Below are 22,578 nucleotides of genomic sequence, written 5' to 3'. Positions count from 1 at the left end.
GCTGTTTACCGAAATGCATACATTCAGTCTATGCTCTAAATCTTCCACGTTAATACGTTGATGTGAGCGCCTAAACATAGGCCATTTTATTGTAGATCCAGTTGAAAACCGAACTGAGCTCTCGCGGCAATCGCATTTTCTCCCATTTCTGAATGTCGCAACTGCATCGCGAGTAGTGCGCATCTATACCATAGTCGTGCGCCATCACCACCATTCACGATGCAGTTGCGACATCCGGAAATGAGAGAAAATGCGATTGTCGCAAGAGCTCAGTTCGGTTTGATGATGATGATGATGATGATGATGGTCCCGCCACATACCCCTACAAAGGTTTGAGCTAGACGATTTATCTTTAAGATAATCAACTGGATCTACAATATTTTTTTATTATTTATTCAGACTAAGGCCGAAGTGGCCTGTGCGGTATATAAGAGTCTTCTCCATGGCTACACGTCGCCAACCACGCAGTCTACGGAGAGTCCGCAAGTCATCTTCCACCTAATCGATCCACCTTCACCGCTGCGCACCTCGCGTTCTTGTGCCCGTCGGATCGTTGTCGAGAACCATTTTTACCGGGTTACTGTCCGACATTCTGGCTACGTGCACGGCCCACCGCAGTCGTCCGATTTTCGCGGTTTGAACGATGGATGGTTTTCCCAGCAGCTCATGTAACTCGTGGTTCATTCGCCTCCTCCACGTACCGTCCGCTATCTGCACCCCACCATAGATGGTACGCAGCACTTTCCTTTCGAAAACTCCAAGTGCACATTGGTCCTCCACGAGCATCGTCCAGGTCTCGTGTTCGTAGAGGACTACCGGTCTAATGAGCGTTTTGTAGATTGTCAGTTTGGTACGGCGGCGAACTCTATTCGATCGGAGCGTCTTGCGGAGTCCAAAGTACGTACGATTTCCAGCCACTATGCGTCTCCGAATTTCTCTGCTGGTATCATTTTCGGCAGTCACCAGTGTACTTAGGACACAAATTCTTCTACCACCTCGATTTCGTCACCACCGATGGACACTCGCGGTGGGTGGCTCACTTTGTCTTCTCTTGAACCTCTTCCTATCATGTACTTCGTCTTCGACGTGTTGATGACTAGTCCGATCCGCTTGGCTTCCCTCTTCAGTCTGTTGTAGGCTTCCTTCATCTTCTCAAAGTTAAGTGCCATAATATCTATGTCGTCGGCGAAGCCAAATAGCTGGACGGACTTATTGAAAATCGCACCACTCGTGTTAATCCCTGCTCTTCGTATTACCCCTTTCAAAGCGATGTTGAATAGCAGGCACGAAAGACCATCACCTTGCCGTAACCCTCTGCGGGCTTCGAAGGGACTCGAGAATGCCCCTGAAACTCGAATTACGCACATCACCCTATCCAACGTCGCTTTGATGAACCGTGTTAGTTTATCCGGAAATCCGTGTTCGTGTCCCAGCTGTCATAGCTGGTCCCGATCGATTGTATCATATGCGGCATTGAAGTCGATGAATAGATAATGTGGGCACGTTATATTCGCGGCATTTCTGAAGTATTTGGCGAATGGCGAACACCTGGTCCGTGGTGGAGCGTTCGACCATGAAACCCGCCTTGTACTGCCCCACGAACTCCATTGCAATTGGTGCTATTCGACGGCATAAAATTTCTATATCTATACATCTCTATACATTTCCTACCTTCCTACCTGTGCGTTCATGTCACCGATGACGATTTTGACGTCCCGCAGTGGGCATTCATCGTATGTCTGCTCCAGCTGTGCGTAGAACGCTTTTTTCTCGTCGTCGGGTCACGCTTCATGTGGGCAGTGCACGTTGATGATGCTATAGTTGAAGAAACGGCCTTTAATCCTCAGATAGCACATCCTTGCGTTGATTGGCTGCCACCCAATCACATGATGGCGCATCTTAACCAGCACTATGAAGCCGGTTCCCAGCTCGTTGGTGATGCCACAGCTTTGGTAGAAGGTAGCCGCTCTATGCCCGCTTTTCCACACTTTCTGTCCTGTCTAGCAAATTTCCTGCAGCGCCACGACGTCGAAGTTGCGGGAATGTAATTCATCATAGATCATCCTGACGCAACCTGCGAAACCTAGCGACTTTCAGTTCCATGTTCCAAGCTTCTAATCGTGATCCTTTATTCGTCGCCTAGGTCTTCGCCGATTATATCGAGTCGCATCATCTCTTATTGGACCTGCGCAAACCTCCTGTCTCGTCCGAGGGCCGTCGTGTCAGGGCTGTTTAGCGTCCCACCTAACACCAGGACTTGGGTTTGTGCGCTTTGAGCGGCACACGGTCGTTTTGGTGGGGCCTACTTGCGGATACATGCAGCCCACTGTCAAACCCCACCACATCCTAGGCAAGCCCCACAACTCGCAGATGGCCTGAGGAGGGATCGTCAAGCCCTTGGACATAGTCCCTGCTGCCCGCGGATCTATATACAACAGCAAAGCACACGCGACCGAAAATATTCTCACTGCTTATCGATCACGTTTCTCTCGGCTTCAATCACACGCACGTGTGAATAGATATGTCGTAAAATCCTGATTAATCGATTAGTTACTAATCGATTACTCTTGATTCTTGTCGATTATTGAAACGATTAATCATTGTATAGTAATCGATTCAAAATTAATCGATTATCACAACGATGAATCGAAATAATCAATTAATTAATCAATTAATTATCTTGTGCTCTTTCACGAAATCAAAAGAGAGAAAGAGAAATACAAAACAAAACCATCTTAGATCATTGTTCAGCGTAATATTTTATTTTTATTTTAAGAAAAGTTTACAATTTCAATTTTGCAAGAGGAGATTTAAACTAATATTATATAAAATTTTCTATTTACTTCGTAAACTTTACTCATCTCAATAATAGCGGATTCATCCGATAGACATGACGACGAAGTCTCAATAAAGAAATAAAATAGGTCGACCGGAAAATGGCAACAGATTAAAGCGATAGCTAGACATCGCTCAGGATGAAGATCTTTCAAGTCGGCCCTTTGCACTACTTTGCACTACCGGAGGTGTACAGTGTGGGGACATACAGTACCCATAAATAAAGTAATCTGATAGCCATTCCGCCAAGATGGTTGCATCGCGCCAGTTGGGAGATTCGAGAGTCGTTTACTCGTCGGAGATTTCCTCTTCCGTAGGTGGGACGGCACGAAAGTTATCGATGAGCTCTGGTATCTTGCGTCAACAAGTTCCTTTAAAATATAAATTTGGATTTTAGAAATAAGAAACCTTAACAAGAGTAAACAACTCACTATATTGAACCACCAATTTACAATTGATCAATAACTGGTATTCAACGACGATATATTCAGTTTTCCCGGCTGATGGTCAGAGTAAGTCTGCGGTGAGAACTGCGCGCGCCCAAAATATATTTATTGTCGCGCTTATCTTTTCTCTCAAAATAATCCACACGTTAATGCTACCTGAAAAATCACGTAGATGAAAGAAAATGAACTCAATATTGAATTTATCTGTCAAAGGTAACAATTATTGCACCTTTGGTAAACATTATATGTTGTTCCTGTATTGTTCACTGTGACTACTTAGTGACTCTTACGTGAAAAACCCGTACTCACTGTGTGATTCATTTTGACAGCTTCATCTCGCGTTCATTCCCCAAGTTATTCGACAAAATGGCGTCTGTTGAAAACAAACTACGAGTATTGCTGGCGGATTTGGAAATCACACAACATTTATTGCAGATATTCGATGGTAGACAACTTTTTGGTAATTGCTATTTTAGTATAATATAGTTTGTTTTTATTTATTTAGAGTGTGGAATCGATTTTCACGATTTGCTGAGTATTACGGCCGATAAATTCCGTGCATCGTTGGAACCAACAAAAATAAATTGGAAATATCCGGTACTGCAACAGTTGGTGTCTTCCTGGAGAACGCGAAACGTAAGTACATGTGCACTTCTCTGTGTATGCCATGTAGGTTGTTTACTAAGGTATTTCAACTTTTCACAGGAATCTCAAATTGCTGATTTTCTGAAATCCTTGGAGCAACCATATCGCCTTCGGCTTACCGGTGAGGTGAGCATCATTCCGTTTACGTCTACTGCTGTATCATCAGACACCACGACCATCACAACCCATCAGTTTGCTACGAACGGACCGGCATGTGAATTCGATTCAGACGTTCCAATTTCCTCAAATTCATTTGTCGGGACACCAGCATTTATTCCAACGCAAAATGTAAACAATACGGACGATAATTTTGCTACTACTTCAGTCACCGGAAGTTCAACTTCCATGCCACCAGAGTATGTACTAACGCCATCCACTGTTCATGTAAAAGCTGCAGCAGCTGCTGATTCCAAGGCTGTCAAAACTACGGACGCATACTCCCTGATCAAAACAACTTTACCGCTCCAGACAAGCAACCACTATGATGTTAAGAAAGCTGCAGCATCCGAAGAAAATGAGCTCCGAAAGCTAACTGAACTCGTAAGTGTATTCTTAATTAGTAGGTACGGGAATCAAACAATCAATGTTTTGCTTACATCTTGCAGGAATCGATAGTCATTGGTTTACCAGAATCGTTGGAAATAACTTACACGAAGCCGGATGATCCGCCTGCGGTTGAGTTGAATACTGCTCCGCCGTTGTTTGCGCCTATCAACACTACAAGTCAATACTACTTTGTCGGTGAGCAGATATATAAAGTTGAAGCAAGAAACGAATCCGACCCGGACTATACAGCGGCATCCACTTCAGCTAGAAACGGAAGCGATTATACGGCGGTATCCATTTCAGCGAGCGGTAGCTCCGAATGCACAGCACCGGTCTATGTCGTAAATTCTCCTGATAGTGCGAATGTAACAGATGGTACTTGTGATACAAACGATAGTATTACATCCATTTCTGGAAATGAGTCTAATGTGCCCAATGAATCTAGCCTTGGCATTTGCCAGCCGACAGAAGATGGGAAAAGCTTGAATGAAGCAGAGCAATGTCAACAAAAAAGTCCTCTTCAATCAATTGTACTATCTAATGCCATTGGTTCTTCAAAGACGATTTCTAACAATAATGATAATCTACCACACGAGTGCAATGTGTTTTCAACGAAAACCTTGGAACAGTTGCTGAAACGCTCCGAAGAAGGAAAGGAAATTTTGCAGTACGGAATCAAATCTGAGCTTTCGGAAGCGAAGCAGTTAGAACTCTCTAGTATTATCGCCAAACATCATTTGAGTACGAGAAGTAAGCTACTAACCGAAGACCTCCGAACATACGCCTTGGCAGTGACAACTCTATTCAAGTTTGAGCGATTGGTAAGTTGTAATCACGTGAACATATATTAACATTTTATATTCAATGTATCACTTGTCTTAAGACGAGTGTGTACAGTTCCATTTAATTCCACCACCTAATTGTACCTTGACAGATACGTATTTCGACCTCAACAGTAAGGTCGTCTTCAGTGTCTCGTACTTGACTTGACTTAAGTCGATACAATTAAGTGGTGGAATTAAATGGGACTGTACAAACTCGTCTTATGACAAGTGAAGACATTCCACTAAAAAGCTCAAAATAATTTTCTTAACATTCAATGTATGTTTATCATTTTAGGAAAACTACTTCATCTCAAGAAGCGGTGATAGAAAGAACCATGGCGGAAAAATAGCCAACAAGATTGGCAATTTAAAGCAGAGAAAAAGGAAGCGAGAAACTAAAGAAAACGAATACCAAGCAACAAAACAGTCTGCTAACGATTGCCAGCCACCTCGGAACGCAGAAGCAGAGGAAGCAGCTGAATGGTTGCTGTTGAACACTGATCCATGGTCTGTTGTTCTAGAAAGATGGAAAATCAGCTACGAAGCACGAAAGGATGATTTATTATCCCAAAAGCGTATCACCAGAATTCTTACGACATATCCGCAATACAGATGCCCACATGGTTTCCAACTGGTAAGTTTATTATCTCTAGTCATTCTGCATATGTAACTGAACTGAATGGTATTAAAATATATTCGAATTTGGTTCAAAATATCTGAGGCGAAGTATCAGTATAGTTTAATTATAGTACGTAACTAATAATTTATTTTCTAATTAAATTCTAGATCGACATTGATTTCCAAAATGTTTTCCTAAAGCTGAAAACGGATTAAAGAAACTGCAATTTTGGTGCCACTGATCACGGAATACATTTCAAAGAAAGCTGTCGACCCATCTGCGGTATCGTTGCTTGAGGGACTGACTACTGATAACGCAAGTATTGGTAAGATATTCTTATTCATTTGCCATACAACAAAGTCATTCTAACTATTACTTTTTTCAGATAAGAAAATTTGCATACTTTTGCTAGCGCTGAACACTGTGCTTCCACCTATTGCGGTTGCATCACGTTTTAAGCCTACCATACTCGTAGGACAACAAGATACGCTGATTTTTGTCGACTCTAAAGACCAAGCCCGATCGAAAATACAAGATGTTTATCGGAACTATGAAGATTTGAATTTACCAATTGTACCTAAATTGATTGTGGTTGGTAATAGCTTGGACCAGCTCCAAGGAACATTTTGGTCGTGTATGGTGATATTTTCTATGATCTCCACTCAGTGTCCAGATCCATTGACGTTCTAATCAAACTTACTGCTGTACTTGGACTTCCTTATTCGAGAATTTCGAAATTGGTGTGGCATTTCGTCAGTGGATACGTATATGGCATAGAGCAGCAAGAATCCTACGCGTCTATCAACAAATTGCAAGTTTATCTTGACAATAAAAGGAGCGGACAATAAATCCTTAACATGAATCAGATCAGCTGTATGATACCTGAATGTACGATCCTTTCCTCAACGACGAGCGAGTATCTAACCCATCTAAAGGAATATCATCGTGTCCCGTCTATTCATCAATATAAATGCACAATTGCCGGATGCCAACAAATTTTTTCTAAAGTGTATCCCTTCAAAAACATATTATGCACCATGTTGGAAATAATAACACTAGCAAAACAAAGGAAACGGAAAGCAGCAGCCAACATGAGCAGTCATCTTTGAAGCAGTTTGCAGTATCGTCAACAGATAACGATGGGGTTTCATCTTGCAATTTCGAGGGTAGTTCGTCAAAACTCAGACGCTTTGAGAGCACTGACGATCAAATTGATCTAGAAAATCGCAATCCAATTAATACACTTGATCAAATAGCGTTAAAACTAACTCTATTTATGCATAAGCATAACAACTTTACGCGAAAAGATGTTTATCAGATACAAAATGAAATGAGCGTATTGTTTAATGAAATATCAGATAAGTTCGAAAAATTCAAACCACTCATAAATGATCCAGAGAATAGGTTTAATTTTCAAAAACAATTAGATCAAATCAAAACCATTTTCAACTTTGTAAATACCGATCATAAGTTTTTTAAACATTTGAAAAACAGTGTGGGATTTCAACTACCAACGATAGTCACAATAGATAATAATGACGATATTACTTCTACAATGCTAGATGTTGAAAACGATGCGGACACAATACATGCAAACAACTACTTGATAGTAATGCCCATTGAATTCCAAATTAAAACTTTTTTTGAATGCAATGATATATTGAAAATTACTTTGCGGAATACACTAAATCTAAAACAATCGACTTTTATTGCTAATTACATAAATGGAAGTACATGGAAAGCTATTGAACAAAACTACGAAAACGAAAACGTTCTGCCGGTATGGTTATATGCAGATGAATATGAAGTTAATGATTCACAGAGTTCGCACAGTAATAGACACAACGTCTGTGGAATATACTATAAATTCCCAACTATACCTAAGGAATTCCAATCAAAACTATGCAACATTTTTGTGGTTGGAATGGTCAAAAAGTCAGATATTAAAGAAGTTGGGATGAATAAGCTTATGCAAATTTTAGTCGATAGATTCAAAAAAATAGAGAATGAAGGTATATATATTGAATCGGGTGGAAAACCAATATTAGTAAGGTTTGTGCTATGTTTGATACAAGGCGACAATTTGGGTGTTCACTCGATGCTGCTTTTTGCGAGTGGCTTTAATGCTACATTTTATTGTCGGTTCTGCAGACGTCCAAATGACCTTTTAAAATCAGACTGCCAAGAACATGCTGATTGCCTTCGTCGACGTCAGGATTATGCTCAGGATTTAGAGTTAAATCAACCAAAAGAAACAGGAATACACGGTAACACGGTTTTCAATGAGCTTCCATCTTTCCACGTAACTGAAAACATGAGTGTTGACGCAATGCACGATTTGTTCAGTTCTGGCGTGTGTAAATCAGGTCTAGTAGAAGTCTTAGATTATTGCATCTTCAACAAGAAATACTTCACTCTCAATGACTTTAATGTTAACAGAAGGAACTTTGGGAAAACTTGTTTAGATAGCGAAATATCGCGAATGCCGGATGTAGTTGAAGGATATAATAGTAAGGAAAAACGCAAAACAGTTCATATACGGCTAACTTCTAATGAAACTCGCATGTTGACACATTATATTACGTTAATTATTGGAAAATATGTTCCCCATGATGACATGGTTTGGAAGTATTGCTTAACGTTAGTAAAGCTGACTGAATTCTGTCTAAGAAATACTTTTTCATCAGAAATGATAAATCAATTGCGACGATTGATCAATGTGCACCATACCATGTATATTAATTTGTTTAAGAGGGAACTTAAGCCAAAACACCACTTTCTTGTTCATTACCCTACAGTAATAACTTCATCAGGCCCAGTGGAAGCTATGATGTGTTTCAGGTATGAAGCGAAACACAGAGCTTTTAAACAATATGCTCATATTATGCCTTCAAGGAAAAATGTTTGTTACACGCTTTGTATTAAGGCTTCATTGCAATTTGCATATGACTTATTCAATAGAAATTTTTTCGATCGTGAGATAAATGAAGATTTTAAAATGTTTGACTTACAACTACGTAACTATTTTAGCAATTTACGGCAACCATTGAATATTGAATCAGATCTAAATTTGTTATTCGCAAATAGTATTGAGTACAAAGGGACTAAATATAGATCAGGGTATTTTATGACGCTTTTTGAAAATGATGTAATGAATTTATTTGAAATTATTGAGTTCGTCCTACATAACGATGAGTTATTTTTGGTGGGCCAATATTGGCAAGTTGATAACTATTGCGAACATTTTATGGCGTATGAAGTATCAAACTGCTTACCCATAGTAGATATTTTAAAAATCGAATTATTCGATAGTTTTCCTGTATCATTGCATAAGATAGGTAATAACTCTAGAATGTATTTTCGTGTTAAGAATAGTTTTAATTCTGTATAACTCAAATACATATGTATAGATAATAAGAATAAAATACAAACTTTTATACATTTGTTTTACTTTTTGAATATTTCTAATATTGCATTATCTTAAATGCAATTTTAGAAATATTTTTTTGATTTGATTTATATGATAGAAATATAAACAACAACAAACGTGCATTTTACAAGAAAATTTAACTGAATCTTAGGGGAACATCATTTAGGATATATTGAAAAATAACGTTAAAGCTACCGAAAACCACGTAGCTGTTACGTGAAACAGTGGTGACACTATAGAAGTTCATTTTCTTTGATACCTTTCAATCAGATAGATGTTATGTGAAATATGTGGTGAAAAGATAGGAGTTCATTTACGCTTTGGTCACCTATGGTTCACGTAACTGTTACGTGAAAAGTATGATGGAAAAAAGTCACATATGTTTTCACGTAGCTTTGACGTGTAGATTATTTTGAGTGTAGAATGCTGCGGCGGTCTTACACACTTAAAATAAATTGCCGAATTCAGTAAATTTTGAAATCTCAACAGCAGAACTGTTCGGTAAATAATTTAACTGATTTTCGGTGATTTTGACAGTTGAGCAATGGAAAAAATTACAAAAAATCTGTAAAATAAATTACCGAACAGTTCTGCTGTTGAGATTTCGGTAAAATTTACCGAATACGGTGAAATGAGTTAAGTGTGTACACTCGCAGGCTTGACTGCGAAGGTGAACGTCAAGATAGCCGCCGTGTTAAAAGATAGGCAGAATTTTCCCGCTCAAAATAAAACCACGTGCTTTTCGCGAAATGACAGCAGTGTTCGATTGTATTAGTGAGAGGCAACCGGAGTCACTGAGTAGATGGAGAGTGTTTATCATGGCAAGTGCAAACGGTGGGTGAGATTTTCATTGACTCTGTTGTTTTTAGTGACCGTTGCGATTACCTGTGAGGCAACCAGCAGGAAGTCGCAGTATTCTATTTTATCTCGAGATGCATAATAACATATCATTTCATAATATTTGTCTTATGACTTTTTCACATCAAGAGCTGTGATGAAAATTATAAGAGGTGTCTTATGTTTTTTTCTCTATAGATAACTCCTATGAACTTCATAAGATACAAAAATGAATATTATTACAGGCCAATAATTATCATAAGAGACTCAATGAAAATGGAATTCGATTATTTTTTCATGCTTCATAAGATGAGGCTTATGATATTCCTAAGATAGCTTAGCTGAGTGTACGTGTGAACGCTCTTGAGTGTGAATCCTTGTGTGAATCAATACACTTCTCTTTACTTGTAAAATCTCTACACAGTTCAAGACGAAGTGTGAGAAATGACCAACCCTGCTTAAAAGTGACAGTTCGAAAATTAGAAAATCACCCGGCCATAAGAATGGTTGGTACTACCCAGCAATCCCAATAGGATTTCGATGATAAATGATTCGATGTCTATCAAAAGTAATCTTGCTCTGAATAGACTAACGCAAAATGAACTCCCCCAAGAAATTATGACGTTTGAGCGGGTCGCAAAATGAACTTTTGTTCGAGTGGACGACCCGCTCAAATGTCAAAATCCATCGGGTGAGTGAATTTGATGAACTCCTGCACAGGTCTATATGCTGGTCGGCCACCCCTGGCCTCTGGCAGCTCCACAAAGTGCGACCAGGGACTTGGGTCATGACGTGGGAAGAGCCCCGTGATGATCCTCTCCAGCATCTCCGGGGACCGCTCTGTGGGGGCCATCGCCACACGTGTTTTGGCCATTACGACCCTATAGGCGTCACTCCATGGATTCGCGTTGGCACTTTGACACAGGCCTCCTCTTCTGTGCGTGCTCGCTACATCCGCCTCCGTGCCCGTAGGCAGGCGCGGCGTAGGTTCGCAATTGTGTGTGAGTGTGTGTGTGTGCACACCAAATTTATTTATCGTTGCCAGTAAACTGAATTGCTGGAATTGCATCAGTAAATTTCCTGTTGCTGAAACTTCAGCTAAGTTGGTTTTGTTAGCTGAAAATCCAGAAATTTTACGACATTGTTGAACATCTAGCAATGTATATGTCAAACACTTATTCGTTCATTTCATTTGCCATGTTGCGACATAGGCGAAAGCGGAACCGAGGAATAAATTGGTAATTTGCAGTTTGGAGATGACAACAGCAGTTTGTAAGCAGTTTGCAGCGTATACATATTTTTTCAAGACTTATTGAATGTGGGGGGCTTATGTTTTTACCATATTTTCAATGAAAACTATTGGCAAACACAAACTTAAGATTTTGCTAAAAAAACCAGTAAAGTTTTAGTCGCGATAAAATTGCTGGAAACCAGCAATAGTTCTGTCAAAACGCATTGCTGTAAATACAGCAAAACATTTCGCTGAATTTATTACTGGTTGAACAGCACAAAAAAAAAATCAGCAAAATATTGCTGGTTTCCAGCGAAAAAAAAAAAAAAAGTGTTTGTGTGTTTTTTTTTTCTTCCTAAGCAATGGAGGGGGAATCTGCTCAACACATCCTGGGTTGTCCAGAAAGTGCGGGGTTAGGGGCCACCTCCAACAGCAAACGAGGGAGGCAGGACTGCATCCCCTACCCGCTAAACCGTTTCCATTGCCGCCAAGTCCATCGTCCCTTCGGTACAACCAGAAAGTAATGCTTCAAAGGGGGGCCAGTGCATAACGCACCCTCGAGGTTAGCTGCGTGTCCTTGCAGCATCGAACATCGTGACTCGCTTTTTTAGAAGAACACCATGGTATCGTGTCGTGTCAGCGCATTGCCGGCTTTCCAGGTGGCCTTACCACGCCCTATATCCTCGGAAGGTGGGAAGGGTCGACTTCGCGCCTGCTTCCCTCTGCACGACTGGTATCAAGAATGATGATGCCGCGTGCACCCCAAATTGACCTCTCTGCGATAGGGCCTATTCGCCAGCACACAGAGGGACTTGCCGACGCGGTGCCTACGCCTGCCCCAGCCTTGACGAGGACCCCTTTCCTTCCTCGGGCTCGAAACCCGTCCGGTTGACCGACGCCGCGAAAGCGACGATACCATGTTGTTCTTCACGCGACCACTTGTTCGATAAAAAGATCGAATACGACCACAGGGCACCGGTATGACACATGAAGCCGACTCTGAACCCTTGGACCACCTCTTATTTGCGCCTGAACTAGCCATTCCTCGAGTCCACGCGCCACCCTCTGTGTAGCTCCGAGATGATTTGGACGATAGCCGATTGAACGGCGTTCCAGCCAACATCATCTTTACATATCCTCCGGACTAGGTTGTTCGGGGTAGTGTCCAGCCAGACCACATGTGGCAAGCATGTGGTCACGCATTGTGCGAAAACGCGGGCACACGAACAACACGTGTTCCACCGTTTCCTCTAAACTTGCGCACACCGGGCACTCAGGCGAGGCCGAGTGTCCGCACCGGTGTAGGTACTGTCTGAAGCAACCATGGCCTGTAAGGACCTGGGTCAGGTGGAAAGTGATTTCCCCATGGCGCCTCTTGACCCACGTACCTATTTCCGGTATCAACCTATGTGTCCATCTACCCTTAATGGAACTGTCCCACGCACGCTGCCATTTGACCATTGAGGCCAACCTGACAGTCCTACGGATGCCTCTCGTGCCGCGCATTTCGAAGCACTCTATGTCTTCACCGATAACGATGTCAATAGGCATCATACCGGTGATGACGCAAAGTGCATCGTGCGACACGGTACGGTACGCGCTCGCTACTCTTAGGCACATGAGCCTATACGTACTTTCTAACTTCGTTCTGTAGCAGTTAATACGCAGGGCCGTGCCCCAAGCTGGCCCCCATACCTCAGTATGGACAGAGCGACACTAGCCAGAAGCTTGCGCTTGCTGACATAAACCGCAGAGCTATTGGACATCATCCGGGACAATGTCACTATAGCTGTGGAGGCACACTTGCAGGCGTAGCTGACGTGGCTACCAAAGGTGAGCTTATCGTCGATCATTACCCCCAAGAGTTTGATGGAGCGTTCAGAGGTGACCGCGCAGTTGCCTACCCTTATCACCGCTTGTTGTTCCGACTTTCGGTTGTTAACAACAACCACCTCAGTCTTGTGGTGAGCCAGTTCTAGCTTCCTGGAACTCATCCACTCCTCCACAATTGCGATCGAGTGGGCTGCAGTCAACTCCACATCTTCGATCGATTCGCCGTAGACCTCCAGCCTAATATCGTCAGCGAAGCCGACGATTACCACGCCCACCGGGAGCTTCAACCTCAAGACACCGTCGTACATGACGTTCCATAACACCGGACCCAATATGGAACCTTGCGGAACCCCTGAGGTTATGTCAACGCACTTCCGACCCGCCTTCGTGTCGTATACCGGTACTCAATTCTGGAAGTAGCTTCCGAGAATTTTGTACAGGTACTCGGGAATTCCAAGACGCAGGAGCGCATCTGCAATAGCTGCCCAACTGGCACCATTGAATGCATTTCTCACGTCGAGAGTCACTACTGCACAATAGCGAACTCCTCCTCTTACGCTGGATAGCTATCTCCGCGGATTTGGTAACCGCCCAGACCGAGAGTATTGTGCTCGCGGCGGAGCGCTTCCTTAAACACCTCATCGTCGAAGTACGATGTCTTCCACATACGAGGGCTAGGCCTCGCCCTTTCTTCCGTCCGCTGAATGCTGGTCGTAGAGTCGATACTGTAGCAAACCGCCTGGTGGTCGCTGTGAGTGTAGCCATCAGCGACTGTTACCTTTCATATTACGTCGATGAATACGTTTGGAAATTGTTAGAATGCACTTTTGAAAATGTATTGATTTCAATGTGTGGGCCAAAAATGCAAAATGTTTTTTTCTGGGAGAGAAAAGTGTTGTAATATGAATATGATATTCCTTAGGATATAGGAACAACGGATAAGAGTATTCTATGCAACATGAGATTAATAAACCGCATAACAGTGTGCCAATTTGCCACTCTTCACCGTTTGCACAGACACATTTCTCAATTGGTTAATAGTTATTTTTTCTGTTCCGGTCACAGTAATGCGGTGTTGTAATTTATCCGTAATGAATCTAACATGGATGATAATATTCTTGTACTCGGCAACTGAACCACCAATTTGAACTTGTTAGCATATTTAGGCTTAATATCTTTCTCTGTGCAGGTATGTCCGTATTGCCCTATAGAGAGTGGTTTTGGAAACAAATCTTTTATGATAAATTCAGATTTGTACCAGTACTATCATGTGTCTGCACAATATTCAATTATAATAGATCTTTTGATTGAGTAAATTAAGGGTGGCTCATTTTGACCCTGGCCCTGACCCTGACCTGGCACGGCAAATGCTGGGTAAAGCGTACCATTGGTACTTCGCGTACCTGAAGGAATAAAATAGACCCCATCTCGCGGTCCTTAGCCTCTTACCCAACAACTCCTATCCCTACCTCCCGCGGTGCTGGCCGGGATACGAGCAACCTTAGGGAAGATCGGGTAACCAACCCCAGTGGGAACTATGGTCGTATGCTGACAGGGAAGGGGGTTTGCTCCTCTTCGGAGGTGCAAATTTTATTGAGCGTCTGTTCTCCATGTCAGGATCGGCTCACAACAGCGTCTGTTCTCCATGTTAGGGGCGGCTGATCATCGTCCGAGTGCCAGCGAGGGACTCAACTGTGCACCAAGGTCCACTGGGAATAAGGAGGAATGGTCCACTGGGAATTTAGGGGGTTTGGTGTCAGGCCCTGCAAGCCAGCCTTTAAAAACCATAAGCAACGAACAATCAACAAGAGAGTACGGACCGTAATCATCGGCGAAGACCACTGCGACGAAAAGGGACCAGCGATTGGAAACTCGGTTCGTGGAACTGCAAATCTCTCAACTTCATCGGGAGCACACGCATGCTCGCCGATGTGCTCAAGACCGTGGATTCGGCATCGTAGCGCTGCAGGAGGTTTGTTGGAAGGGATCAATGGTGCGAACGTTTAGAGGTAATCATACCACCTACCAGAGCTGCGGCAACACACACGAGCTGGGAACAGCTTTCATAGTGATGGGCGATATGCAAAGGCGCGTGATCGGGTGGTGGCCGATCAATGAAAGAATGTGCAGGTTGAGGATCAAAGGCCGGTTCTTCAACTTCAGCATAATCAACGTCCATAGCCCACACTCCGGAAGCACTGATGATGATAAGGACGCATTCTACGCGCAGCTGGAACGTGAGTACGACAGCTGCCCAAGACACGACGTCAAAATCATCATAGGAGATTTGAACGCTCAGGTTGGCCAAGAGGAGGAGTTTAGACCGACTATTGGAAAGTTCAGCGCTCATCGGCGTGGTGATCGAAAGGTGGAAGCAGTACTACGAAGAATATTTAAATGGCGCTGAGAGTACAGGCAGTGAAAGTCAAGGCAGCGAAGGAAATGACTACGTCAGTTCAGCGGACGATGGAAGCCAACTAGCTCACAACTTGAGGGAAGTTAAGGATGCGAGTCAACAGCTAAAGACCAATAAAGCAGCTGGTATGAACGGTATCGGAGCTCATCAAGATGGGCCCGGAAAGCTGGCCACTTTCCTGCACAAACTGATAGTCAGAATCTGGGAAACTGAACAGCTACCGGAGGAGTGGAAGGAAGGGGTTATATGCCCCATCTACAAGAAAGGCGACAAACTGGAGTGTGAAAACTTTCGAGCGATCACCATCCTTAATGCCGCCTACAAAGTGATATCCCAGATCATCTTCCGTCGTCTGTCACCATTAGTGAACGAGTTCGTGGGAAGTTATCAAGCCGGCTTCGTTGACGGCCGCTCGACAACGGACCAGATCTTTACTGTACGGCAAATCCTTCAAAAATGCCGTGAATACCAGGTCCCAACGCACCATCTGTTCGTTGATTTCAAGGCGGCATACGACAGTATAGACCGCGTAGAGCTATGGAAAATTATGGACGAGAACAGCTTCCCTGGGAAGCTTACCAGACTGATCAAAGCAACGGTGGATGGTGTGTAAAACTGTGTGAAGATTTCGGGCGAACACTCCAGTTCGTTCGAATCGCGCCGGGGACTAAGACAAGGTGATGGACTTTCGTGCCTGTTGTTCAACATTGCGCTAGAAGGTGTCATGCGGAGAGCCGGGTGTAACAGCCGGGGTACGATTTTCAACAGATCCAGTCAATTTATTTGCTTCGCGGATGACATGGACATTGTCGGCCGAACATTTGCAAAGGTGGCAGAACTGTACACCCGCCTGAAACGTGAAGCAACAAAAGTTGGACTGGTGGTGAATGCGTCAAAGACAAAGTACATGCTTGTGGGCGGAACCGAGCGCGACAGGGCCCGCCTGGGAAGCAGTGTTACGATAGACGGGGATACCTTCGAGGTGGTCGAGGAATTCGTCTACCTCGGATCCTTGCTAACGGCTGACAACAACGTTAGTCGTGAAATACGAAGGCGCATCATCTGTGGAAGTCGGGCCTACTACGGGCTCCAGAAGAAACTGCGGTCGAAAAAGATTCGCCACCGCACCAAATGTGTCATGTACAAGACGTTAATAAGACCGGTAGTCCTCTACGGACATGAAACATGGACAATGCTCGAGGAGCACTTGCAAGCACTCGGAGTATTCGAGAGACGGGTGCTTAGGACCATCTTTGGCGGTGTGCAAGAAGACGGTGTGTGGCGGCGAAGAATGAACCATGAGCTCGCCCAACTCTACGGCGAACCCAGTATCCAGAAGGTAGCTAAAGCCGGAAGGGTACGATGGGCAGGACATGTTGCAAGAATGCCGGACAGCAACCCTGCAAAGATGGTGTTCGCTTCCGATCCGGCAGGTACGAGACGGCGTGGAGCGCAGCGAGCGAGATGGGCAGACCAGGTGCAGAACGACTTGGCGAGCGTGGGGCGTATCCGAGGATGGAGAGATGCGGCCTCGAACCGTGCATTGTGGCGTCAAATTGTTGATTCAGTGTTATCTGTTTAGATGTTAATTAAATAAATGAATGAATGAATCATTTTGACCCTACTGCCCCTATTTGACTTATATTTATCCAGCGTTCACGATTCATCATAAAACAAGGTGAAATCAAGAGATTGATCGAGAAAGGCACAATCGGCGCTTGGGGATCAATTTGGATTTTAACAAAACAACAGCCGGCATATCAAGATAGCTTTTGTGGGGAATCAATCAGGATTTTTCTCTTTTCTTTCACATTTTATCGATTGAGAAAGTGGATCAATTCTCAGTTTCAGTCTCAGTTGAGTACAATTAAGTGGCCAAAAGTAGAACTTGGCCCATTGCATTCAGTTAAATTTAGGTGTTTATATTTTACACTTACGTTGAAGTTATGCGACTTGATCAATCCACTTGCCCAAGCTAAATTCAGCAGTGGTTTACAAAGATTGGTCAGCAATGATGAGCCTTTGCCCCTATATGAGAATTTAATCCTGCTTAAATTCTTATTATTATCACAACTTCATAAAAACTTTGAAAAAATAAGTTTCAAAGCACATAAAAAATAAAAAATAAAAACATAATAATCATATCAACCCGACTAAAAACGACAACTTACACGTTCAGGTTAATGAACTCGAATCCACATCCATACACAAACAGACATTGACTTTCGGGTATCAATTCCAGCCCTTTGACATCAGCAATACAAGTCTGCAGCTGTTTCAGCACAATCATTTCCTTCCATCCAGAGAAATCCATCAATACAATTCGTTGATCAACACCAACACTCCACATAGTACCATCTCCAACAAACTTCACTCCGGTAACTTGTCCAATGTGAAGTGCACTGCTCACCACTGTACGTTCGGGATTCACAGATATCGTGCCATTACCGGCAATGGTAAAGTGTATTTTTGTTACTACCACTTTTTGATCGTCTCCACCGGTTCCTATTAGGAACTGTCCGGTGCGAGCAAATGGCCTTATATCAAAACTGTTGATACCGCTGTCATGGTGCTTTAGCTTGTAGAATGGCCTCGTCAGACTGGTTGGATCCCAAAAGCAAATAAAACCGTCTGTGGCCATCGTCACTATGAGCGTTTGTGTTCCCATCGTCAGTTTAGTTATGTGCAGAATACACTGATCGTAGCAAATTTCTTGAAGCAGTTCGACCCCATACTTGTGATTTGCGCGTGATATGGCGAATTGTCGTAAAAAACCGTCGGAGCATCCGACGAAGAGATGGGATTCATGCAGAACGACACACATGAATCGGGTCTCAGGATCGAATGATGCCGTTCGGTTTGATCGCCATCGGGCCCGCTCGCTGTCGCTGGAGAGCAGCATGTAGGACAGTTCCTGTTTAGTTCGTCCAGGCTGGGCTGGGTCCAGCGCGGTGATGCAAAGCTGAGCTCGACCTCCTGCGAAAATATGAATTTATTACATTTTGAAACTAGCATCAACATCGGAATGGATATTATGAATTGTGTTCTTACCTGCAGATATTATTAGCACCTTTTCCGATTCGAATGGGTGATCAACGAGCTGAATCGTTTTGATGCTAGATATATGGCAATGGAGATGCTTCCGTGGTTGTTCCGACAAGGTTTTATTGTTTGGGCAAAATGTGTTTATTCGTAGCACGTTATCTTCGCCACCAGACACAAAAAGTACTGCACGGCCATGTTTTAAAATCCTAACAGTGTTGCAAGCTTTTACATGCCAACTAAGTCTAGGAACTTGAAGTAAATTAAGCGAGTTTTCAAAACGAAGCTGGTTTGCCATTACGAGTTTCAACCTTTTATGCTGAATGAACACAAAACAGCAGCGTAGAGCAGCTTCATCTTCGGAAAGCACACAATCCCAACATCGATGCCCTCCACCGCATTGCACATCAAGCAAAACGTTCTGTTGGTCCTCTTGTATAACTAAAAAATGCGAGTCATTGAAACCCATAACAAACCGCATCCGATTCGCAACACCACAAAGCTTTTCAGTCCAATTGATAATCGTTTTTCGTGCCTCGAACAGCTCTAGACGGCGTTCCGTCCTATGGAGAAATATTGATTTTATTGTACTATCATGACCGGTAGTAGCGAAGAAGTATCCTTCCGGTGTTTCCTCCTCCAGCTGAATGTCAGTGACCCCCAGTTTCCCATGCAGAAATGGAAGTTTAAACACCGGATCTACTTGCTGAACGTCGAACAAATACAAATTTCCACTGCGATCCGCCAGGAGTAGAAGGTTTGGTTCCAGGTAGTACGCCGATGTCAACCAACGTTCGTTTGTTTTTGGTATTCGGTGGCAGGATTTAAGGGTTTCGACATCCTGGTCATAGACCAAGCATCGACCGTTATTGTCGCATATAACTAGACCAAAATTGCTGCTGCAAATGTGCAACGACCGAATTATGCTGAATTGAATCTGATCTTCTTCCAGCGCTAGTTCTGGGCGATTAAAATCCAATTGCAAGTGCTTTGACAAGTAATTTCTAGGGGATTTTTCGACGAAATTGGTGAGTTTTCTAGATTTTGGGGATGGCGGACTAAATCTTAAATCAATGTACATTCTGATCCATCCATCTCCAGCAACATAAATTCTGTCGTTTGATACTTCTAAAATACTACATTTTAGTTGATCCTCTAGATGATCAATCATTTCCAGTTTCTGTGAATCTCGTATCGCTAGAACACGATTGCTGTTGGTGACTGCTATGATAGATCCATCAGAATACAACTTGACCTTCGTCGGGTGATCACCATCCAAATCAGGGGTTACATCTCGAACAACCATACGATCTTGATTTGATTTCAAAAACTTTTCAATTCCAAGTTTCGATACATTTCCATTACTAGCACAAATAAAAATGGTTTTTGTCATTTGGTCGTAATCTAAATTCCACAGCGTAGCTCCATCTTCCATTCGTTGCTTGTGCACGAGATTGCCCGATTCATCCCATAGGCACAGATTGGAATCTTCTCCTATGGAGACCACCCAGTTAAGGTCATTCTCTCGGATGATTCGACTCTGAAACACCCTTGCCGTGTGTCCGAAGCAGTACGACATTTCTGACAACACCAGTTCAGGACCGACATTCTGTATTTTCCAAAACTTTACTGATCGATCATCAGAGGTAGTTGTCAGGAAATAACGCTCTAAATCGCATTCAATTGAAAATACCACTCCTCTGTGGGCAGATACACTACATAAGATCTGCCCTTTATTCGGACCGCCAAAACGCCAAGCGAGAAGCAAACCTAGTGCCGTTCCACTGAAACAAAGCGCACTCGCCCAGTCGTTTCCAACAATCTGCGAGCAATACAGCGTAGATCCATCTTCACAACAGCAAATTTCCGAAACAAACCAATCGCCGAAGTAATCATGGCATAAACGAGCGGCAACTCCGTGTGCTGTTATCAGGCATGCCTCATTTTCGCCAATAAATTTTACAGCGCTAATCAAATCGTTTAATCGCCGCGAGGCATATGTAAGAAGAGTTCTGCTTTCAGGAAGGTACAAAACATTTTCGATTCGGTTGTAGAGTTGGACTTGTTTCATTTGCGAAAAAGTATTGTCCTGAAAGCGAAAAAATAAAATGAAAAACTTATTTTTGCCTTATTACATTTACACGGCCACAGCACAAACCTGTCCGAGAACCAACGAGTACACTTCTCGGCCTGATCGTAGCATAATCAACCAGCCACCCGATGTTAGCTTCCGAAAATCGATTCCATGAATCTTATCTTTTAAGTTCGGTGGCAGGCAACGTACCGGTTGTCGCTGGGTCGAACCATCGACATCAACGTGCAGGAAAAACAGCTGATTTCCGACAGCTGGATGTAGAGCGGATAAAACAAAGTCATGGAGTTAGGGCTGACTATTATCCAATATTGGTACATAATGACTTACCAAGTAGTAGTTTATCAAATGTAAGCACTCTCACGCATATTGCATCTGTTTGAACTTGCATATTGCGATAAATAATTTAAAAAATAAAATATAAAACGTGATGATCCCGCACTGACTCCTCTGAACATGTGTGCAACAATAACGACAATAACATTAAGCAAAACAAATCTGTTGACAAACAAATTTGTCTTTGGCCGCTTTGGCATCAGCCTCATCAGCCAAGCAAGCCCCATTAGCAGTGTCGCCAGGCCACATGATTGAGGTCATTCTTCAATTTTATCTCGCGTTCAAATGTCATAAAACAAGACAAATTTTCAAAATGACTTATCTGCTTTTGTAAACAAAGATTCAAAAAACGATTTGCCGAATCTGATAGCTCTCCCACGCAAACCAGCACCATCAATAGGTAGGTGAAGGTTTCCGCTACCTGTTGATGGTGTTGATTTGCGTGGGAGGGCAATAAGATTCGTCAAATCGTCGTTTGAATCTTTGTTTACAAAAGCAGATAAGTTGTTTTGAAATTTTTGTCTTGAAATAATCAATCTTTTGCATCAATAATTTTTGGCTCAATCGATTTATAAATTTATTGAGGCTCAGTTTTTTCAAAGAATGCATATTTTTTATTCCTCAAACTATTTCGCCAACAACTATATTCTAAAATGGGGGGTCCCGTAGCGTATATAGTTGGCTACACGTTATCGCCTTATGACGGACGGTCATGGGTTCGATTCCCAGCACCCTCACCAACCTTTGTCCAGTCACTGGAAAACGTGTTTATCAGATGGGGCTATGGGGGACGCCCGTCTACAGTGCTCAACCGTCAACCAGTAACTGCGACATTTGACCCTCCTCAGATGTATTGTACGGGGGCAGCAGGGACTTTGTCCAAGAGCTTGACGACCCCTCCCCATGGCCACTGCGAGTTAGACCGGGACCATCGTCCCTAACCCCTAATCCCAAGGCGTCAAGCGACCCGTGCCGAGGGGATGAATGGCCAGGGGGGTGAAATAATAAGCTAGGCCTTTAACGGAGGCTGTGGGGTACCTGGGCACCCTCCACAGTAATTGTCCCTTACCGCGTCATGCTGGGCTCTGGCGTGGTGGATCTCTTTTCCCGAGCAACTTGTGGGACCAAAATGGAAAACCAAGTCAATTCTTCAATTAGTGGTGTAGTAGTGTAGGCAACAACCCCTTCGCAAGAGGTGGGTTGTTCAGGTCTCCGCCTAGGAGGCCAGAGACAATAGTCGGCAGCTCAGTGCGCAGCGCCAGCGTGGGTCGCTTAACCTTCATCTCGGCTAAAAAAACGCCGGTAGAAGTTATTGACGGCCCATGGCTTGTGGAGGCGATGAACCGCAAACGCGATGGGCTTTCGGCCTTCGAGGTGGCGACGGAACCTCGGACGGAACAGCTGGACGCCATCATCGACTTTGCGTCATCGAAGCATAATATCAGT

The 22,578-nt window shown here is 43.3% G+C and overlaps 2 protein-coding genes across 2 annotated transcripts; one reads left to right on the top strand and one right to left on the bottom strand.

The window, feature by feature from the left end:
* Window positions 1-2,869: 2,869 nt before the first annotated feature.
* On the bottom strand, window positions 2,870-21,263 carry LOC134204836 (tRNA (34-2'-O)-methyltransferase regulator WDR6-like). Its single transcript, XM_062679632.1, has 6 exons — window positions 21,127-21,263; window positions 20,863-21,050; window positions 18,714-20,793; window positions 17,834-18,638; window positions 3,267-3,437; window positions 2,870-3,206 (listed from the first exon to the last, which is right to left on the bottom strand). Exons 1-5 carry the CDS (start codon window positions 21,185-21,187, stop codon window positions 3,434-3,436), a joined length of 3,138 nt encoding a protein of 1,045 aa, XP_062535616.1. The 5' UTR covers window positions 21,188-21,263; the 3' UTR covers window positions 2,870-3,206; window positions 3,267-3,433.
* On the top strand, window positions 3,408-6,041 carry LOC134204837 (uncharacterized). Its single transcript, XM_062679633.1, has 6 exons — window positions 3,408-3,494; window positions 3,611-3,726; window positions 3,787-3,917; window positions 3,987-4,466; window positions 4,532-5,293; window positions 5,592-6,041. Exons 1-6 carry the CDS (start codon window positions 3,454-3,456, stop codon window positions 5,964-5,966), a joined length of 1,905 nt encoding a protein of 634 aa, XP_062535617.1. The 5' UTR covers window positions 3,408-3,453; the 3' UTR covers window positions 5,967-6,041.
* Window positions 21,264-22,578: the final 1,315 nt, after the last annotated feature.

Source organism: Armigeres subalbatus, unplaced genomic scaffold, assembly GCF_024139115.2.
Source record: "Armigeres subalbatus isolate Guangzhou_Male unplaced genomic scaffold, GZ_Asu_2 Contig937, whole genome shotgun sequence".
In the NCBI taxonomy this organism is placed as follows: Eukaryota; Metazoa; Arthropoda; class Insecta; order Diptera; family Culicidae; genus Armigeres; species Armigeres subalbatus.
The sequence above is the reverse complement of the archived record's forward strand: the minus strand, read 5'-3'. Positions and strand labels throughout refer to the sequence as shown.

Excerpts from the sequence above, each read along its gene's own strand:
- LOC134204836 (XM_062679632.1), bottom strand. The coding sequence starts at position 21,187 with ATGCAAGTTCAAACAGATGCAATATGCGTGAGAGTGCTTACATTTGAT. Across the intron at positions 21,051-21,126 it reads ATTTGATAAACTACTACTTG|CTGTCGGAAATCAGCTGTTT; the intron begins GTAAGTCATTAT and ends CTCTACATCCAG. Across the intron at positions 20,794-20,862 it reads ACTCGTTGGTTCTCGGACAG|GACAATACTTTTTCGCAAAT; the intron begins GTTTGTGCTGTG and ends TTTCGCTTTCAG.
- LOC134204837 (XM_062679633.1), top strand. The coding sequence starts at position 3,454 with ATGAAAGAAAATGAACTCAATATTGAATTTATCTGTCAAAG. Across the intron at positions 3,495-3,610 it reads ATTGAATTTATCTGTCAAAG|CTTCATCTCGCGTTCATTCC; the intron begins GTAACAATTATT and ends TCATTTTGACAG. Across the intron at positions 4,467-4,531 it reads TCCGAAAGCTAACTGAACTC|GAATCGATAGTCATTGGTTT; the intron begins GTAAGTGTATTC and ends TACATCTTGCAG.